At 39.7% G+C, this 22,124-nt stretch overlaps 2 protein-coding genes across 29 annotated transcripts in view; one reads left to right on the top strand and one right to left on the bottom strand.

Moving 5' to 3' along the window:
* ASCC1 (activating signal cointegrator 1 complex subunit 1) overlaps positions 1–22,124 on the bottom strand; it is a 134,249-nt gene that overhangs the window by 106,106 nt on the left and 6,019 nt on the right. For 5 of the 19 annotated variants that reach the window (XR_015156849.1, XR_015156850.1, XM_086382128.1 and 2 more), the window contains exons 1-4: positions 7,379–8,700; positions 6,940–7,075; positions 5,944–6,043; positions 1,772–1,869 (exon numbers count right to left, since the gene is read on the bottom strand). Coding sequence is in view for 15 of the 19 variants with exons in the window: in XM_086382128.1 (XP_086238254.1) it covers positions 1,772–1,869; positions 5,944–6,043; positions 6,940–7,075; positions 7,379–7,480 (436 nt within the window). In the remaining 4 variants the exon portion in view is untranslated. Of the gene's footprint in view, positions 1–1,771; positions 1,870–5,943; positions 6,044–6,939; positions 7,076–7,378; positions 8,983–22,124 lie in introns of those variants that run through there. The other 14 variants (XR_015156852.1, XM_086382138.1, XM_086382142.1 and 11 more) reach the window with 8 other exon arrangements.
* Positions 8,737–19,061, top strand: ANAPC16 (anaphase promoting complex subunit 16). 10 transcript variants are annotated; one of them, XM_086382149.1, is made up of 6 exons: positions 8,737–8,825; positions 10,049–10,145; positions 11,668–11,836; positions 14,161–14,256; positions 17,132–17,206; positions 18,237–19,061. In XM_086382149.1, exons 3-6 carry the CDS (start codon positions 11,695–11,697, stop codon positions 18,350–18,352), a joined length of 429 nt encoding a protein of 142 aa, XP_086238275.1. In that variant the 5' UTR covers positions 8,737–8,825; positions 10,049–10,145; positions 11,668–11,694; the 3' UTR covers positions 18,353–19,061. The 10 variants fall into 10 exon arrangements, with proteins under 10 accessions (XP_086238275.1, XP_086238272.1, XP_086238276.1 ...); XM_086382146.1 differs by having other exon boundaries at positions 10,049–10,184; XM_086382150.1 differs by having other exon boundaries at positions 10,023–10,145.

The following is a 22,124-nucleotide window of genomic DNA, read 5'->3' as shown; positions in this document are numbered from 1 at the left end:
CAATGCAACTGCAGTTTTGATTTCACATCAGAACCCAATTTACTGTAACCAGTAAATTCAATTTTTTTATATACTTTACTTCCCTACAAGACTAATAAGCCAGTTTATCCTCTTGCTTTTCAATTAAATTAGTTCCACTAAATTCTTACTTTTAACAATTAAACACTCTTATTATTCACACTGAAATATTTTGGCTTTCAAGTCAATAACCTGTCTAACCTTTTCTGGATAAGTTTTGGAATGACTCCAGTATCTTAAAATGGCTAAGGTCTTCACATTTATTGCCTGTTATAATTTTTACCAAAATAAAAATTATTAGCCATCTGTTACTATACTCATAGAAAAAAATGGGGAACAGATTCAACTGTTAGCAACAATTATGGCTGAAGTTCATAACATAAAAGACTTTCCTTTATACTTTACATATAATTTCTACAAGCTTTTCTTTTTGAAAGCATGTATTAATTTTTAAATCAGAAAAAGAGAAATAAGCTTTAATGCAATTAATAAAATTACTTCAGTATTTGTAGCCTGAACTTTAACACTTAGGGAAAGACACAAGCTTTTTTTTTTAAAACAGTAATTCTAATGAACTAAATATCTATTTTAATGGGAGTCCTTCAAAAATGTCATTAAAGTTCTGAAGTTAAGAGTTTACTCATGGGGACTTCCCTGGTTCAGTGGTTAAGACGCCACCCTCCCAATGCAGGGGCTGCCAGTTCAATCCCTGGTCAGGGAATGAAGATCCCACATGCCACGTGGCCAAAAAACAAAAAAGAGTTTACTCGTTACCAAGGGGCTAGGGAAAACTCCAGCACTTCACTGTCCAAAATAGGAGCCCACGTGCAGCTAGTTAAATTAAAAGATAAATGAATTAAAATTAAATAGAATTTAAAATTCAGTTCCTCAGTCACATTAGCCACATTTCAAGTACTCACACGAGTGGCTAGTGGCTCTTTGGATACTGCAAATATACAATATACTCACCATCATGGAAAGTTCTTCTGGACAGCCACTCTAAAGTCAACTGCTACTTATCTGCCACAGTGATTATTTTTACATAGAACAAAATAAGAAGAGTACTTATAATTCTTTTCTCCTAAGACTTAATACAATCCATGAATGTTTATGGAAAATGGATTATTGGAGGCTGCTGCACTTACTTGAGGCTGAAAAATTCCTACTGTTTTAAAAATTGTCCCTTCAGTACCCCTCACTCAAAGTCACTTTACAACACAAGTCTGTGCACCTGGTTCACATTGATGCTTTAGTACAGAACTTTCTGACATGGTTTCTATTGCTAAACTACTTTTCCTCACCTGAACACTTACTTGAATCAGGTTGTTGTTTTAATTATTATTCTTACAATTTCCTTCCTAGTCTACAAAGCAAGATACAAACAAGATAACTAATAGGGAAAGGGCTGAACCTCATTTCAAATTTGCTGATCTCACTTTTTCCCTCTAATTCTAACCTGAAATAATTCACAAACTCCATTTCAAGCTACTGAAGCATACAAGAAATCGCCTAGTCCACAACAAAATCTGGAAGCTTTATTCCATCAGTGTGTAGTAAAGTATCAAATTAAGGCCCAGGTACTCAAATCAAGATAAGGCTGTGTAAGTACATCTTTCCTCATCTGAGAGACTGATACTGATATAAAAAGGACAATAGCTACAGAACCACACAAAAAATATAATCATCAAACTCAGTTGGGTCACATTATTCCATACACATACAAAAGTGACTGCAAACATATATAGAGTCTCACCAATTTCTCCTTCTTGTCCAGGCTTAGGAATGCTAATAGAAGTTTTGGTCTCCACTTCTAGTTTCTTTCTAGTGTCCCCTCTCTTTCCAACAATATGCCTATAATATAGAGAAAGTTAATTAATGTAAGTCAAAATATACCCAAATAAAGAACTCCATCATATTTAAATCATATGTGGCCAGAGATACTCCCTCATAGAAGAGTGCTTCAGTAAAAACTCAGTATTCGTAGAGGAAATTACAAGTCATATAGCTTTATAGAACATGTTGCATTATATTCACTGACAAAACGATGTCCTACAGCCAATTCAATGCATAGAAAGAATAATTATACCCAATGCCTGTTTGCTTCTCAAAACTAGATTCAAAATCTGGGTCTGCAGTTAAGTGAAAGAAAAGCTAGCATAGTCTCATTGGACACTTGAATGGGTCTACAGTTTGAAGGGGGAAAATCTTGCCCTCTTAGAGAGCAAATTAACTACATTTTGAATTCATCCTAAGGGAATTATCCTTCATTCATTAAATAATGGTAAATAGCTTAGCAAAGAGCAGGGTCCACCAACCAAGATGCAAGCACAGAAAGAGGTAACCCTCAGACTGAATTCAAACACATAGACATGTGTTGTTTGGGAAATTTCACCTAAAAAATATAGATTTCTAAGTTCTTTCAAAAAATTAGGAGATCTGTCTACTCAATGGCAAAAACAGGCTGGAACATGAGCTCATTTCTGAAAATGGAATATGAATTCATCACAATCCCTGCCACTTCCTACTGTCTTTTATTGACTCCAATCATCAATTGGCTCACATTACTTACTTAGGCCTCCTAGTATAAATAATTCTGACCATCCAAAGCTATCTTCTGGAACCCATAGTAATTAGATGTATCAAGGCAAATGAGACTACTGGATCCCAGGAGAAAAGTTTCAGACTCTAAATAAAGCACTAAGAGACCATCACAGGACCATAAAGTTAAGAGAAAAAACTTCCTCATCAACAGTATTTTGACTTCGATGATTTCAATTACAGTACACTACAGCATTGGTGGTGAGCTTCCCTGATGGCTCGGAGGTTAAAGCGTCTGCCTCCAATGCGGGAGACCTGGGTTCAATCCCTGGGTCGGGGAGATCCCCTGGAGAAGGAAATGGTAACCCACTCCAGTACTCTTGCCTGGAGAATCCCATGGACGGAGAAGCCTGGTAGGCTACAGTCCACAGGGTCGCAAAGAGTCGGACACGACTGAGCGACTTCACATTCATTCACAGCATTGGTGACTATGTCTAAAATTCCATATTTGTTTTTACATGGGATAACCAAGTCTGATTATTTCCTTTAAGATTTATTGTAGTAAGCCGATTTTTATAAAACAAGATGTTCAGAGGAGGACTGGAACTCCACAGTTTCCATGTAGTTTTTCTCTGTGCTGAGCTAGGGACTATGTAGCACCAACCCCCTCAGCCTTTGTCTTTCCAGGTCTTATCAATAAAGGGGTATTTTCAGTCAGGTTCCTATTTGTTAGCACATGGCTAGTGGACAAACCTCTCATAAAGTTGTTGGCTCAAAGTGTTATTAATAGTCTAGGCACCTTAGAAAGGGAAGTGGTTGAGGTTAAAGAGGCTTTAGAAGCAAACAAACCTTGGCCAAGTCATTTAACCACTCTTAGCCTACTACTTCAGAGAAGGCAATGGTACCCCACTACTTCACTTAAAAAAATGGAGTGAATAATACCTAAGTATCATAAGGTTGGTCGTAAGGATTAAATGCGATCATATATAAAAGGACTTCCCAGTGACTGGCACATAGCTCAGTACAGACCATGTCATCCTCATTAAACCCATGATGGCATCCTTCCAGTTAAGAGTACAGACAGACCCAAAAGAGGTTTACACGGAAAGTCTAAAGCATTCACTAAAATAATACAGATAAACAGTGAAAGGATGACTCGTTTATTGTATAAGTGGAAATTCTTGCCAGATCAAGTGGTTCTCAATCTTGGCTACACACTGGAATCACCTGGCTGCTGCTGCTAAGTTGCTTCAGTCGTGTCCAACTCTGTGCGACCCCATAGACGGCAGCCCACAAGGCTCCTCTCTCCATGGGATTCTCCAGGCAAGAACACTGGAGTGGGTTGCCATTTCCTTCTCCAACGCATGAAAGTGAAAGTGAAGTCGCTCAGTTGTGTCCAATTCTTCACGACCCCATGGACTGTAGCCTACCAGGCTCCTCCGCCCATGGGATGTTCCAGGCAAGAGTACTGGAGTGGGTTGCCATTGCCTTCTCCTGGGTAGCTATAAAAACTAATGATGCCTGGGTTCAGCTCCCAGAGATTCAGACTCAACTGGTCTGGGGTACACCTAGGTACTGGGAGTTTTTAAAACTCCCCAGGTGATTCTAATTGTACCTGAAGTTGAGAGCCACAGTATTAGACCTCGTCTGTGGACACGTGCACCACTATTAGACTTTGATTATAAGTTAGTTTGGTCAACTAATTTCTTCCTTGGACCAAATAAGCTTACATAAATGATTCTTAAGAAAGAAATCTTACATGTAGATCAATCATTTGTCAATAAGACTGAGAGGAAGGAAGAGAGGAAGAGAAGGAAGGAAGAAGAAAGGAAAAAAGAAAGAAGTCTTCCTAGTAAATATTGTCTATTAATTAGGATTTAGCAGAACCAATACTTAATGTAACATGTAAGTCATCTGGAACAAAATGAGTATTTAGAATATATAAAATTCAAAAGGTCATATGGTTAGAATCAGACATTTAAGGAATCTTTACATACCTTAGCAGTAACAAATATATACATTAAGGAAGACATGTTGCATTGATTTTTACAAGGAATCTGAGTCACAGCTTTCTAAAATCACATTTCTTAGAAGAAAATGTGCCTGAAACCTGGAAAGTGAGCTGTCAGGATTCGCATTTGGTTTCTCATTTGGTCCCATTCCAAGAGAGAAATGTCATCCTCATTAGGTGTTTCAGAAAATTCTCAAGTTGAAAAACATGCAACTATTTGCCTCTTGGAACTTAAAGGTGTATGATTCTGTATTTGTAGACCTTCTCTCATAGAGAAGTATAGACAGACTTTATTCATCTGGTACAACACAGAAATACAATCTATGACTTCCTAGACCATCCTATCTTCAGAGGTGCAAGCCCAAAAGAAGCCAGCCAGCTACAAGAGCTAACGATATTAGTGGTTAATAAGAGACAGAATATGATCAACACGAAGGCAAGCAGGCACAGACTGAAATGATCACAAAGCTTCCAAGCAATTTAAAACTAAAGATGATTCTGGAAAAAGCATTTTAGTCTTTGACAAGAACTGGAGGACAACAGAACAGACACATTCCTGCCTTCAAGTAGTTTCCAGTCTAGGGGAAGAAACATCAACTAGCTGACAAATAAATATAAACATGAGGCTTGAGAAATGCTATAAAGGAAAAGTAGTGGTGTAATGAAAACATATACTACGGTAATCAATGTGGCGGGTGGGGATGCCGGTGTCAAAACAGGCTTCCCTAAGGAAGGAGAATATATTAATAACTAGGTAATGTAAGGAAAGGGAACAGCATATGCCAAAGCTAGAAGGTAGGAAGGAACCCAGAACATTTGAGGAACTAAAGAAAACCAGTTAAACTTAAGTGCAAAGCCAGGGAAAGAGTGGTGTGAGCTGAAACTGAAAAATGCAGGGCTGGCTAAGTCACGTTCAAGATTTTGGCCACTGCTCTAATGGAATAAAATTCCATCTTCCATGGAAGAATGTTAATGGATTTCAAGCAAAGTTAATAAAATAATCAGGTTTTCCTTTTAAAAAGATTATTCCACCCTCAATGTGAAGAACTGATTGGAAGAGAGCAACAATCAATGTGGAGAGACCAGTAAGTAGGCTATTTGAAATAATCCACAGAAGAGGTAGCAGAATGGCTATAAAGAAAAAGTAAGTGGTGGATTCAAAAGATACTTAAGAGGCAAAAATCAACAGGCTTTGGTGATGTATATGGAACGATGAAACTGATCTGCAATTAGTCTTTAGAAATTCTAGGATGTTAAACACTAAACCATTTTGTCACTAGTAAGTACTATAATAAGTGTGGAAAAGAGAAGCAGCAGCTTCCTTCTAAGTTTCCTGGAAGTGCCTCCCCATGAAGCTGCCAAGGGGCATCACTCACTTGTAGAGTAGGCTGGGGGCCTTCACGGTACATCGGAAACCTTGTGGGGTCTGCACCACCTCGTAGGTTTCACAGGGCTCTTCTGCACACTCCACGAGGCCTGCACAGAAACCATAACACCTCACTCAGTTGCTCTGTGGACAACAGTCTTTCTTCTCCTCAGCTGTCCAACTATTCTTAAGGTTTAAAGAAAAGCAACACACACACAAAAAGAACAGCCATACACGTTACACTGCAGAACACTGCTCCAACATTCCTCCTCACCTGCTCTTAGACAAACAAATAAAGAATAAAAACACATGACTATTTTAAATCTTCCAGTCCTGGAACCTTGGAAAAGGAGTATCTACATACCACTATTTAATTGTTTTCTCCCAGAAATAAATCTTTTGTACTATTTTACGAAGACATAATTCACATAAAATTCATCCTCTTAAAATGTACAACTCAGTGGTTTTTAGTATTAGGACGCAAAATCACCTCAGTGAATGAGGTAGGCAGGAGTGAGACAAAGAGAAAACAGGAGGCTGAAATAAAAAAGCTCAAGGCCCCAGGGCTAAAGGGAAACAGCCACGTCGGTTGTATATTTGAAACTGCCTGTATATGACTGCAGAGAAGAAAAGAAAAATTATGACACAACAATAACAGTTAATATCGGGCATATGTTCATTTATTTCAACAATTTATAAAAACTAGTTCATAGCTTTACAGATAAAAGAACTTAATTTTACCACAGATAATTGTTAATATTAATAGCTAACTAAAATTACCCCTTATTACATTTAAGCCTCTGCACAAAGATGACACAACTTAACTTATGAACTGAGAATACCTCATCAAACTAAATTACCAGCCCACTCAGAATCAACAAGGGAGCTATGAGGGGCCAAACAAGTCAAATTTCAGTGCTCACACAGAAACACTGAAACAAAGAATTGCTTCTACAATACGGATAACATTGTACTTCTAATCTGACCAAAGAGCAACTAAGATTACCTTGGTAATAGTCATCATCTTCTTCTTCATGTTGATAAGTCTGTTCTTGGATGGGATTCTTCCTATAAACCCGTCCACCAATTTTTATAAGCTGTGGACGCAGAACTTCCATGATTATGTGGATCTTTATACAGGCCTACAAGGACAGAATTGGGCATCAGTTCATAGTACACCCTAAGCAAAAGCATTACTGTTTCCACTAGATTTCCCCTATCTAGAAGCTGTTTTATTAAGTCAATTGCTGCATTTTCCACTACACTATTCCACTCCTGGCACACTCAAGACAGTAATTTGCAATCTATCCAGCATTCCTCAAAAAAAGTGATTACAAAATACTGAGCCTGTCCATGACTTCGGAAGAGAGACTAGAGGTTCTTCATTACTTTAACCTAAAGGGAGTAAAGGAGAAGACAATGGCACCCCACTCCAGTACTCTTGCCTGGAAAATCCCATGGATGGAGGAGCCTGGTAGGCTGCAGTCCATGGGGTTGCTAAGAGCCGGACGCGACTGAGCGACTTCCCTTTCACTTTTCACTTTCATGCACTGGAGAAGGAAATGGCAACCCACTCCAGTGTTCTTGCCTGGAGAATCCCAAGGATGGGGGCGCCTGGTGGGCTCCCATCTACAGGGTCCAACAGACTGAAGCGACTTAGCAGGAGCAGCAGCAGCAGCAAAGGGAGTAAAATTCAACCTCTGTGCTTATCTGAACATTTGTGAAGCGTCTCACGCTCTTACCCAGTATGACAGTTAAGACAATTAGGGATGTTTAATACATTTATCCTCATGGGGAGGACAGAAAAATCCTTAACTACTTTTACAAGTGCTAGAAATACATACTCAACAATTAGATCCAGTTGCCTATTAAAACAAAGTTAAAATATAACTTAACCAACATGGTTCTGCAAACTAACACATTGCTGAGGGAAGGAATTCAATTTCTGTAGGTCACTGCCAAAAACTGTACATCACTCAGGAGAAACCAAGTTTCTAGTCACCACTTAATGAATTAACAATTTAGGAAACAAAGCTTCTTAGGTTAACTCTGGTTATGTTTAACCAAGGTTCCTACCACATATAGTACATGGTCTTGAAACCCAAAATAACCTAAGCAGTCCCCCTCCGAAAAGATCAATCCTTACTAAACACACTAATGCTCAATCCAACCTCAGGAAGTAAATCGCTTTCACTGGTAATTTGCTTACAGAATCAATGAGTTAGTTTCGTGTTGTGAGAAACAATAATATATAAAGTAAACAGACTTGAACATCGAAAGAGGAGGCATAACTAGCAATACTTTAATGACATTACACCCTAATACTCAATTTCCCAGGACCTTTCAAAGAAAAAAAAAACGCTCGCCACAAAAGTAGAAGTCAATGTCAAGGTAGGTCCTCAAACTGAGCTCTGGAATAGAGGGTTGTCTCAGAGATAGCAAACCCTCCATTTGCCTTTCCTATAAGGCCCTGGGCTGCAAGACTGCTCAGGAGGAAGGATGGGGGAATAGCCAATTTAATCCTGCTCCGTGGTGGTTTGGAGAGACAGAAAGGAAAGCAGAAGGCCTACAAAGTCGGGAAGGAAGATGAAACCCTGAATCATAAAAGCGAGCAAAAATCAACCCCAGTACGTCAAAGCAAGTGAAGAGAGGACTTCGCGGTGGTAGGAAAACCGCTGTAGTGAGAGCAGACCAAGGATCCAGAAGGTGTCTCTCCCAGAACCGGGTCTCGGCGGCTCTCCGCCCCGGCCACGCCCACCATTGCACTGGCACGCGCACGCCGCGGCCGCCGCGGGCTCCCTCCGCACGGGCGCGAGCACGCCGCCGCCCTCGTCGTGGAAAACGCAGCCGGTTCAGTTGGGGGCGGGGCTGTAAAGTGCCAAAGCAGCCGAGGTAAGTGGTCGAGGGCTCAGGGACCCTCAGGAGCTTGCTGGAAAGGGAGCTGATCCCTGAGATCCTACCTGAAGGGACTAGTGAAGTGGAGAAAGGAGGAGGAGGAACTGGAGCCTGCCGCAGAGGGCGTGTAAGAGGAAATTTCCTCAGGCCGCACGAGACAATTGCGCATGCGGGCCAAGCGGTGGCGCCTGCGCAGTGGGATGGCGCCAGTGGTGTCGCCCCCTGGAGAGGTCTGGGTGGGTGTGGGGTCATGGCTTGGAGTTAGCTTGGGAACAGCTGACGTTCTGACCCATCTTCTCTTCATCCCCTTTCTACCTACGCTGTTTTTAGCTGCAGCACCTTTTTGATTGGTAATCCAGCTATTTGGAATGATTTCTGATGATAGAGTTTAATAATTGCTTGTCTTTTTGATAAGGAGACTTTTTAAAAAGGATTCTTTTCAAGAATATAAGCATGTATCTGCCAGGAAGGAAAGTGGTTTATGAATATGAGGTCATCCCTATCATGCATGAAGTAAATGTGTTGATCATCCTGTCACTGTGAACACAACCATGCAATATCTCTGCTCTCCTGTAAGAATCTCTACTTCCAATCTAGCTTATTGGGTCAAGTCCCAGCTTATGTCATCATTAGGATTTAAATATTCAACAAATGTTACTGAGCACCTACCTTGGGCCTGGCAGCCTAATTGGAAAAATAGTTGTCCAAATAGATCTACAGAATGAGGGAGAAAAACCAGTAATGAACCCACCCTCCTGACATCAAACTTATCTATCCCCTGCTAGCCCTGTGTTCTGTCATTTGTTCCTTATTCATTCAGGAAACACTGCAATCCAGGTTCTGTGCTAGGCCTTGAGAGTAGAAAGACAACTCCTTCCCCTTTTCCTAAGGAAAGGGTTCTTCCTAAGATCATTAACCTTAAAATGAAAGTATGGGGTGCATTTTCCCTCTTCCTGAGCATGCTTTCCATTCTAAGAGACATGTGATATTGACACTGTGTCAAATGGAGAGAATTAAGACTTTTCCCATGAGTGTGTTGAAACATAGTAAGTATCAAAAACTGGAATCTGCAGAAGAAAAAAAAAAGATTCAGGACTAAATATTCATTGGTAGTTTTGGATAGCTGTTGTTTACTGTGCCTATGAGTGTTCAAATGCTTTAGTTATATTAACCTTCCTGACACCTCTGATGTAGGTACTGTCATTATCTGCATTCTATAGATGAGGCAGCTGAGGAGCAGAGAGGTCGAGTGATTTGTCCAGAATCAGACGGCAAGTAACAAAGCCAGGACGTGAACCTGGGCCAAGAGGCTTCAGAGTGAGCTCTTAATCACTGTGCTGTTTCACCTCTCACAGGGTACATGTTGTTTAGTCACTCTGTCGTGTCTGACTCTTTGCAGCCCCAGGACTATAGCCCACTAGGGTCCTATGTCCCCATGGGATCCCAGGCAGGAATACAGGAGTGGGCTTCCATTTCCTTCTCCAGGGGATCTTCCCAACCCAGGGATCGAGCCCATGTCTCCTGCATTGACAAGTGGATTCTTTACCACTGAGCCACCTGGGAACCCCATATAGCACATGACAATGCAGTAAAGCCATTGCTTTAAAAATGGCACAACAAATAAGCTGAAGTCTGTATGCCTATGTGCAAAATGGGGGGATTGGATTAGATGATCTTTAAGGAATCTTGTGGTTCCTGTGAAATGTTAACTCATTTAGCAAACATTTATTTAAATCAACAGCTAGTTAGTATAAGCCAAGCATAATGTTTGGTCTTGGTAATCAGAATGCCTGCCTTTATAGAGCGGTTCCAAACTAGGGTTTATTGTGAGTTTCACTTTAACTTTGGTTACCACCTGCTGGTAGCATTCAAAATTTAACCTAAATCTTTAAAGCTAAAAATTACTTAGGTAATCTTTCCATCTCAGCAGAAAACTGCTTATATGTGTTAAAATTAGTGCTAATTCTGCACTCCACTTTTCAACCCTGGCTGTTTTATGTCTTGAATGATAGTTCTGAGTTTGAAAGAAGACTGTTCTTTTTATATGGAAAACATAAACCTTTTAGAATCTTCTGTAAATGTGTAGTGTAAGCTTCTATGTTGTTTTGAACTTGTTAAAGGAGACATGTATTTGGTATACAGATTTTCTCATTTACATTTGGACCTTTTGATTTTTTAATTTGATACAGGGTTAAACACTCACAGCCCCTCTAATTCCTAATAAGCCATGATTCTAAGATCATTCTTGAACTATTTTGTTCCAGTTTTGGGACACCACCAAGTGATCAATTTGGGTATTACATTTGGATGAAAAAAATTTTTTTAATTTAATGAAAGGGCCAGTATGTATTTCCTAACCATTCCCCTTCCTTGGGAACAGAACATAGTGTTATTCTGAAATTTTATTTGGAAAATTTTATAAGTGAATTTCTTGGTGTGGCTTGGTCAGGATGTATCCAAGACAAACTGTCCCATGAGGCATGGTTGTTTTATCCTCATATAATTTATTTCCTCAGTCAAATTGCTACCTTGGCACTGCCATATCACCCTTTCATAACCCATAAATCACCCACAGTCAATCCCAAATGACATAAACAGTTTGCTAATGGTAGGAAGCAGTGTTTTGTGTAGAAAAACTAAGAATAAACATATTTTCACTTAAAATCCTGAGTGACGTTTTGGCCCAAGGAGCCATAAAAGATCGTGGGAGTACAGAGGGTAGAAAAATTTGGAACTAATTCTTGACTAAACTGTATGCTGGCTTTCATGGTAGCTGGAATGAAATGCTGTCAGTCTCACTTCCATAAACTTGCCAATTGCTATTTTTCTTTCTCTGTAGTGAAGTGAGAATTCTACTGGAGAGGAAATGGCTGCCTCTTCATCCTCCTCCTCAGCTGGTGGGGTCAGTGGAAGTTCTGTCGCTGGATCTGGTTTCAGTGTCTCAGACCTTGCCCCACCACGGAAAGCCCTTTTCACCTACCCCAAAGGAGCTGGAGAGATGTTGGAAGGTGATCTCATGCTGCTTTTTGCTGAATAATTGGATTCAGACCTGCAATGAATATTAATTGTAAAGAAGCTATTAAGTGGATTAGTTACGAGTTTGTCCTGATTTCAGCTCCACATTTCATCTCTTGTCCTCATTTCAGAATATCTTTAAAACACAAATGTTTCTCCAGAATTAGAATTTTGGAGCTGAAAAAGACTTTGGAAATCATGGAGGTCATTTAGAGTTATTTAGATCCAGAAAAGATAAAGTGATTTGACCATGTGAAAAGACAGTCAGCACTTGAACCAGGAATTCCATTACACTCCTGCTCCAGTTTGCTTTATCCTGGCACCAGTCGGCTTCCCTATGGTTAGTAGGTTTCATATATTTTTTTTTCTAATATAATTCACTTATAGATAGATGAAGAGATTCTGAGAGAAAATAAAAACCAATCTACTGTTCTTACGTGGCCCACTGCAGGACAGTGTGGTGTGGTTTCTCAAGCACTGGAGCTGGATCTGCATCGAATCATCCCCCATCTTATTCCGCACACATTTGCAAACTGGCTGGCCAAGATCAGGGCACAGGCTATAAGCATGAAACAACTTTAGCACCTAGAATTCATCAGGTACACTTCACTTTAGGAGATGGACCAATAAATTCTTAATAGAGAGCATTAAAACCTCCTAAAGAGCTTATTTAAAATGCACATTTCTGGCTCACCTATAGATTCCAAATTAGTCTATAGCACAGGAATCTCCATTTCGACTAACATCCAGGGGATTCTCATAAAAATGGCCCTTAACTATTAAACTATTCTTCCTGCCTCAGAAAAAATCAGCCAAGAACCTATTAAAGATTCAAAATCTTGATTCTAGCACATCTGTGCTTAATTGTATATTGATCCTTTTTGCTTTAAATATTGCAAATTTCAGTAAATATACTTAAAAATTAATCTGGAAATATCTGAGAAAGGCACAGACTGTAGTTAAGAGTCAGCTTTTGGGGGGTGGTCTTCATTTATATCAGGTATAATAAAAAGCAGAGGTTTGGATTAAGCCAACGCAGACAGAAGTATCACTTGTGACAGGAAAACATAGGAAGACTGGGACCATAGGGAGGACTGGGACTAAACATAGGAAGACTTTTTAGAATTGGTTCAAATCATGATTGGTGAAGTAAACAATCAGATACTGTAGTTAGTGATACATATGAGGTGTATGTACTGATACTTCTGTCTATGCCCTTTTGTTTTCTTCAATTAGCTGAATACTCAAGCTAACATCACGGAGTCTGGAGGTAGTGAACGTCTAGGGCCTTGTTTGCCATATTTGGCACTAAAAATAAATTATGACTTAAGTTATATGCTGCAGAGACCTGGTATTAGGAAGTTTCTCCCAAAACAAATCAAAAGTTGGAGGTACTTAAATTGCTTAATGAGTTTTATGGCAGCAGAAAAGGAATCCTTATTTAACAACGAACCCTTAAGATTAAAGTCATTTAAAGTCTAGCTATAAGAGGAATTTAATGCATGCGGCACCTCCGTGGTCTCAGAGCTGTCAGCATTCTTTGTTGGTGTACACCAGACTTCTTGGAAACATTAAAGAAGAAAGGCTTCTGAGATTAGTCTAAATGTTGATGTTCTAACAAGTGATAGTTCTGTCCACTTTTATTCCATCCCAGTATGCTTCATGGGGGACTGTGTTGCCTTTCTACTGTAGAATGAATTTAAGTTTAAATATGCAGTGCCCAGTTTTGGATTTCTTCCTTAGGTTTAAAGTTTCACCTATACATTTAAGGACAAACTGAAAACTTAGAGGTGGCAGCCCTTGAACTATCTTGAGTCAAGTGAAAAATGTTAAACTGAAAAGGCTACCCTTAAATTTGAATTAAAAGGGATGGTAGATTTGGATACCTCATCCTGCTATGTTTATGGGTGATACTACTATGCGAGTAATCTAATGCACGTGTACCTGACCATTTTTCTTGCGGTAGTTTAATGGAATACAGGCATACCTTGTTTGGTTGGGCTTTGCTGATACCGTGTATCTTACAGATTGAAGGTCTGGGCAACCTTGCCTTGAACAAGTATGTTGCGCCATTTTTTCAACAGCATTTACTCATTGCCTATCTCTGTGTCACATTTTGGTAATGCTGACAGTATTTCAAACCCTCCACCAGCAAAACATTTACATTTCCCTGAAGGCTTGATGGTGGTTAGTATTTTTTTAGCAGTGTTTTTTAGACATAACGCTATTGCACACTTAACAAACTACAGCATGGTATAAACATAACTTTTATATGCAATGGGAAACTAAAAAATTTGTGTGATTTGCTTTATTGCAGTGGTCAGGAACCAGGCCTACGACATCTCTGAGATATGCCTGCATGAAAATAGAATAGGAAGGGTTGCCTCTTCAGAGCAAGAACAAAAGCAATTAGGTGCTGTTTATTATCTTAACAGGTTCAACGTGGTCTTGCATCCTCCTAGTCTAGGATAATAAACCCAAATAACCTGTACTTAACCTTGTGTATTAACTTCTTTGTGTATCTGCTGTCTGATATCAGACACCTCACATAAGCAGTATACTGTACAGGACTTTTCAACATTCCCCTGCCTTTGGCTAGGATTCTCTCACCCAGATATTAGTAAGCAAATTAGAGACTGCCTTCCAGTCTGAAATGGCTGGATTTTGGTGGCATCGTACGCCACTGGAGCATAAATTATCTGCCATTGCCTGTTTTCCCGCTGTGGGATAATAGGCTTTTAAATGAATTTGTTAGCATCCTATTTATTGGAGTTAACAGTAGTGTTAGATTTGGACAATTTACTGAACTTTTCACCATTTATAACCTTTACTTGTCCCTTAAGAGGAAAGCTGATGTATTGCTACTTGGTGTGTTACAAAGAGTTTGATTACAATTTCTAAATGGAAGACAGATTGCCCCAGGCTGACTCCTCTCTGGAGAAATTCCAGACTTTAGATTGTTACAGATATCACATCTAATAGGATGTAGCTAAGAAGCAGTGGACTTTGTGGTTAATACAAAGCTGCAAATCAGCAAAAATGTGTTCCATAGACATACAAAGCAGCAAAGTGATGTGCAAGTGCCTTTTTGAAAGATTAGCTTACATCCTTTTGCTTTGAAGTTCATTATCAAGGGAAATATGCAAATGTTATAATTTGAGCATTTATCCTAATAACACCTGTGATTAAATGTAAGCGGGAGGTAGCACTTTGAAGAGCTTGCAAACAAATCTTGGCCTGGTCCTTACAGCCAGAATCCCCACTGCCTTGTGTGATATCCTCAAGTTCAGAATCAAACCACCTGAGAAGAGCTCTAATTCCGTATGCTTTGCTCTTCCTAAAATAAAACTTAAGTTATAATTTGATTCTTTAAGCAAGGGTATGAATGCTGGCATACTTACACAATTTATTAGGCATAATAAATTGCATCATTAGTGTCAAATGTTCACACAGTCCCTCTTCCCATTGTGGGATTCATAGTTATTTTCAGGCAATTTCCCTTATTTGAAAAACTCAGTAATATCATTGGCTTACATTTCCCTTATTTGAAAAACTCAGTAATATCATCTTAACATCATAGATCTTTAAACTGGACAGCCAGTATAATATTCAATAATTGAAAATTAAATTTTTGCTCAGTTTAGATGATATACTTATAAATGAGTTACATTCTGCCAGAGGAATGGGGTGGGAGGAGGGAATGGGATCATATCCCCATATGACACAATATTTAGAATCATCTTCCAATATTTAGAAAAGAAGTTGAGTTTAAAGAATAACACTCTCCTCAAAGTCTACATCACTATATGAAATTATATTTTGAAATAATATATAATATGCATATATATTGCTAAGTTGCTTCAGTCATGTCCGACTCTGTGCAACCCCATAGACAGCAGCCCACCAGGCTCCCCCATCCCTGGGATTCTCCAGGCAAGAACACTGGAGTGCGTTGCCATTTCCTTCTCCAATGCATGAAAGTGAAAAGTGAAAGGGAAGTTGCTCAGTCATGTCCGACTCCTAGCGACCCCATGGACTGCAGCCCACCAGGCTCCTCCATCCATGGGATTTTCCAGGCAAGAGTACTGGAGTGGGGTGCCATTGCCTTCTCCGATGCATATATATTAATACATAATTTTCATACATATTATGTATGGAATAATTATATTTTTGCACCAATTTTGAAGATATTAGAAGCCCTCTTGGTCATATATTTAAGCTATTTGAATATAGTATCTATGGTTTTTCTTATTTATCATGAGCTTCTGAAATGAGGTCTTCCTTGTGTGAAACTCAGCATGAAGCCAGAATATGTTAGTCCTGTCTCCTTGTCACTTAATAGCTGGTTGACGGCAGCAACCCGTGATTGATGGGTGAGTGCTTGACACCCAGCAGTGTTGGCATGAACTGCCATCTAAAAAAAGACAGCCGTGTCCTCTACCTTCATTTGTTTTAGAATTTCTGCAATAAGATCCCTTCCCTGAATGGTTTCTGCTACCCCATGAAGTCACATTTTCCTACATGAGTTCTACGTCTTTAGGGGTATGTTTTGTTGGATCAGCCCTTGCCTGATAAGGAATAACATGAACTAGCTTATGTTTCACAATCATCTTCCAAGTACTGGGGTGACTGAATTAGCTACCTTCATGTATCCAGTTCTTGGCATCAGTACAATGCTAGGTTCTGAAATTGCACCATACTTTTATCACCATCCAAATTGCAGTGTTCTGGTTTAGTTGGAAAATCAAGGTTACAATTTGCGTTTACAGAATGAAATTTCCCAGCAGTGTTTGTGATGGTCACTGTGATATAATTTGATATACAAAATATTGACAATAGCTGTTTTTCTTCAACTTTACTTTGTAGAATGAAAACGATTAAGAGTTTTGGTGTACCTTTGTATTTTCAAAGTTCAGGGCCACATGGCCAAATGCGTTAGTTGTCAGTGATTGCTTGACATACAAAATAGGAGAACATTAAGAAATTGTCAAGTTAGGATGGGAGAAATGTTGACCAGGACATCAGACTGGGGTTTCTTGTTTTTGTTATTTTAACACTATTTTTAAACTCTTGAACAAGTAGAGGGACTATTTTAACATTCTAGGTATAGAAGTAGCTTTTATAACACAGTATTGTTAATTCTAAGTGAAACAGAAGCCCTTTGTAAACACTGAAAACCAGACCTGAATGTAAAAGCAGGGAGAATGGATGTGTTTACTACGTTTATCAGAAGCCATTAGATTAAAATGGACTGGAGCAGATTAAAACTTGTCCTCTTCTGTTTCTAGACGGCTCTGAGAGATTCCTCTGTGAATCTGTTTTCAGCTATCAAGTGGCGTCTACGCTTAAACAGGTGAAACATGGTAAGCACATGAGTACTGTGTACTTAACTGAAAATGAACTTACTAGGGAGCGGAAGGGTGGGAGAGGGGCACTTAGAAAGGTCAGAGTGCTCTGTAACAAAAACTCAGCAAGGCTACTCAAGTGGACTTCCCAAATTGCCTGCAGACAAGAACATTCTACAGCTCTTAATCCACGCATAATGTTACATTAAGGCTTAAATTTGAAGTCAGAGGGGTAGTTTTCTAGGGGAGTTAATGCTTCCTGCTGCTGCTGCTAAGTCGCTTCAGTCATGTCCGACTCTGTGTGACCCCATAGACGGCAGCCCACCAGGCTCCCCCGTCCCTGGGATTCTCCAGGCAAGAACACTGGAGTGGGTTGCCATTTCCTTCTCTTGTATTGCTTTTTCCACTCCTTCCTGAAAGCTTCTTTTCCTGTTGTCCTCCACTGGTAGCACTGTCTGCATCTTCGGATGTGTATGTAATACTTCTTGGTCTACCTGGATTCGAAGATCCTGGTAACACCTTTTCTACTCTATCATGCCTCACCAGGTCTTCATTATGCATCAGGGAACTCTGTTCCACCACCAAACCAGACTGTTTCTCCCCTGAGAACATAATGTTGGGGTGGGTGGGGGTAGGGGGAGCTGCAATTGCCTGTAACCCTAGGTTTTTGGCTTTTTGGGTTTGTTTGTTTTTTGTAGCATACAGGATCTTAGTTCCCCAACCAGGAATAGAACCAGTTCCCCCTGCAGTGGAAGCACAGATTCTTAACTACTTGTAACCCTAGATTCTTAGTAGCAGTCACAAATTTCGTACACAAATGGCATGGAATATAAGTACTACTATTTTTTTAAGATTGTCTTAAGTAATTATCCTACAATTAAAAATAAAATGTAAATTAAAAGATTAGGTCTTCTGACAACATAGGGTAAGACCCCATTACTAGAATATTGAGGGGGGAAAAAATCTTTCTAGAAATTATTTTTAAATCAGTCATCATCTTGCTGCTTGGTGTATAATTAATAAATACTATCTCATTGGTTCTTTACAGATCAGCAGGTTGCTCGGATGGAAAAACTAGCTGGTTTGGTAGAAGAGCTGGAGGCAGATGAATGGCGATTTAAACCCATCGAGCAGCTGCTGGGGTTCACACCCTCTTCAGGTTAACCTGGCCTGGATGGTCATCTCGGGTGCACGGCAAGTGCAGGTCTAGCAAGGAACTTTTCTTACAATGTATATAGCCATCCAGAGATTCACGGCTCCATCACTGAACTGTTAATTCATATTCATACTTGGTTTCTCTGTGTCTATACACAAGCAACAAATTCTTAAGTGTGTGATCTTGCAGGGAAATGTTTTGCTTATTTGTTTAAAAAAGTATTGAGAATTGGATTTAGACGGTCGACATCAGAGAACCAGGAAGTTTGGGTTTAAAAGAGATTTATAAAACTTCACAATCCAGGACACATGGCAGAATTGGCCAGATGAAAGACATCCCTCCTGTCATTCACGCAGTTCCTAGAATCCTCACCAGTCAAGTCCAAGGTCAGGATCTGAAGTTATAAAATACATTTCTGACCTAAAACCCTTCTTTTTGCAGATGAATGTGATTTCGACTCAGGACTTGTCCAAATTAGGAATTTTTTAATGTTTGGGATTTTTTCTATTTTTAGACATCTAATTCTATAGATTCTAACTTTTTCTAACCTCTTCTAGGCATGCCAATGCTGGCAAAAAGAATTGCTTTTTGAATGTTGAAGTTCTTGTAAAAATAAAGCAGTGAGCAAAATCCTTTTAAACACAGAAATCCTGAGTTCATCTTGTTGGTGGGCTCTGGCAATTCTGTAGCAAATAAATCCTTTGAAAGAACTCCAAATTGGTTTCTTTATCCTTTCAAAGCCTCAGGGATTTGGGATAGGGGGAAGAGGTCAAATTACTTTTTTATAAGAAGGGAATCTAAAAACCATTTCTCCTAAACAAATGGTAGATTTGCTTCATCTCAGGGATATTTGTTTTTTTAGAAGTATATGAATTTATCATCAACATCTAAGTAGGTTTTTAACCATGATAAGGAAAAACCTGATAAGCTAAGAGATAATCTTTTGTTTTTCCTCATGGGACCCCCACGTCCACACTACATAGTTAGGAGAATCATTTAGATTGTATGCAAATTTTGCCCCAGACAGAATTTGCCTTTCTCCTCATTAATAACTTGTTCCTGACCTGCTTAGAGTCAGTTAATTATGAATAAATAAAATCCCAGTAGCAGCTGGCCTTAATCTCAGGAGTTCAGAACGTTTTAATACAGACTCCGTGACAAGGAGGTGGTGGCCTCATTGAGTTGATACGGAATCTGAGCACAGGGAAGATGAAGACCCACACATGGCCACGTAAGCCCAGACTCCGAAGAAAATCTTGGAACTTAAAACAGATGGCAGTTTACTGACAATTCAGCCCACTAACCTTGTCTCTGAAGCACATCAGAGCACAAAAATTACGAGCCCTCAAACTCACTAATTTCCATGTAATACTTCTTAACCTAAACCAGTTCCATTATTGAAAGCCATTGAATTTCCTAACATTGTTCTTTTGGGTATCAACCATCTTCATGATTACCAAAGGAAAAATTTTAAATACCTAGTCTGCAATAAACCTTTCAATCATATTTTCAGTGACAGTTTAGAAACAATCACTGACTTTCATTGATTTATGTAACTAGAGGACCCACCCACTATATTACCTCGTCTTTACCCTCTGGTATTGAACTTAAAGAATTTTTGTCTCTTTAAGTTGTACATTTCTTTTCATGGCCTTAGAAATTGAAGAGATCTATAGAGTTCAGTGGAAATACTTTCTGAAGCACCTTTTCCAGAGACCGTTCAGCTTCTCCTTGAGTGCTGCCAGAAACAAGACCCTCACTGTTTGAAGATGGCCCCTCCCTCTCTGCACGTTTCTGTTGGTCATTATGTCTCATCTATAACTCCTATTACCATGCTTTGGGCTTGAAGATGGACCTGTTGTTCATCTTTCATCACTTCTGCACTCATTATGTGCCAGTCACTCAAAGGAACTAATTATAGTCCTTTCAGTAACACTGCAAGATATTTAAAAAAAGCCCTAATACAGATGAACTTAAAGCTCAGAGAAGGCATTACTACATGCCCAGGCTGCCTAGCTAAGTAAGTGGCCAAGTCTGGATTTGAACTGAGTGTGCCAGGCTCCAAAGCTGAGATTATTTTATATACATATATATATAAAATTGAAAGGTTTATATATATATACATACACACACATATATGTATCATGCTTCATCCCACTGACCCCAACCCAGTGCCTCATACAAAGAAAAACGCTAAAATCTTTTTTTTTTTCTAGTGATAAAATGAATTAACTACCTGGAGGAAATAAACCTTAATACCACCCTCCCTGCTTCCTCTCACTGCTTGGTGATAAGGTTCAATGAAGGAACAGCCTCTTCCTCTTCCTTTAAGAACTGATTGGAAGTAGCTATGTCAGTATCTACATAACCTTTTAAGATTCGGCATGATGAAGTTAGATGCTTAAGGGATACATACCTTGTGTGTGTATACCTGTCTTCCTCCTTGTGTGTGCAAGGAGGAAGACAGGGAAGATGGCAGCTAATGGCACCCCACTCCAGTACTTTTGCCTGGAAAATCCCATGGACGGAGGAGCCTGGTAGGCTGCAGTCCATGGGGTCGCTAGAGTCGGACACGACTGAGCGACTTCACTTTCACTTTTCACTTTCCTGCATTGGAGAAGGAAATGGCAACCCACTCCAGTGTTCTTGCCTGGAGAATCCCAGAGATGGCGGAGCCTGGCGGGCTACCATCTATGGGGTCGCACAGAGTTGGACACGACTGAAGCGACTTAGCAACTTAGCAGCAACAGCCAGGATTTCACAGACAGCCTCCATCTTAAGAAAGCTGATGGTAACGAGTGTTTCAGTGCATAAAACACTTTGCAGTTTCATAAATGTCTCATCTTGAATCCCACATCAACCCTGTGAGATAAATGAGGCAGGTAGTTGACAGTTGAGGAAACCAGTACAGAGAAGGTAAAGTACCAAGATTATTAACCAAAGTACAGTTAACAATATAGGCCTTTCAAACCTTTATGCCTTCTAGTTTGTCATACACTAGAAAATGTGAAGGCAGAATTTGCTAATAAAGAATTGTTCACATCAGTTTGATACACAAAACTTACATAAAGCTGGTTTTACTTTTATGAAGTTAAAAATCTTACTTTTTTACTTTAATTATCTAAGATCAGCATCGAAGTTCTCAGTGTTCACTGATAAGCTTAAGTGCTTTATTTATTAGTGCCATCCTATGCCTGATACTTACCTGGAATGACAGTGGTCTGGAACTCTAAATCAAGTTCCTGACACTACGATCTCTCTGCTCAGTCCACTTACTTGAAGCCCTCAGGTTCCCTTCCCCCACATGGTTGGGAGGCCTTGAATCCCTTGTTTCCGATCAGAACGCCAGATACTGAAGTGTAGAAACTTTGGACCTTAAGGCCAAGCCAAAGGTAGAAGAAAAGAGATAGGACCAGGAGATGCCTATCATCTACAAGGAAGAGGAGGAACAGCCCAAGGACATGGTTCCCTTTCAGGCAAACCCAAGAGATAGTACACTTGGAGGAAAAGGCAGTTATGCTTCTCCCTCTCGTTTTGTCAGAGCACCTAACCTTGCCTAAAATATCTCGCCTGGCCTCCTTGTAATTGCCCAAAGTTCCAAGCAAGACAAATCCTCTCCACAAAAGAGGTACAAGGTTTAACTAACAGATACTTGGGGAAGTTTGGGGTTGCAGGCAGAAGGCAAATGATGCTGGATCTCTGGTTTCCCAGAGCTGAGTTGCGATGGAAATGGCACCAAGAGTGAAGAATGGGAGGAGGAGGCTGGAACGGGACCCTGTG

The sequence above is a fragment of the Bos grunniens genome, chromosome 28, assembly GCF_055505025.1.
Source record: "Bos grunniens cultivar Pamir isolate PY7600 chromosome 28, Bosgru_T2T1.0, whole genome shotgun sequence".
Lineage (NCBI taxonomy): Eukaryota > Metazoa > Chordata > Mammalia > Artiodactyla > Bovidae > Bos > Bos grunniens.
The sequence above is the reverse complement of the archived record's forward strand: the minus strand, read 5'-3'. Positions and strand labels throughout refer to the sequence as shown.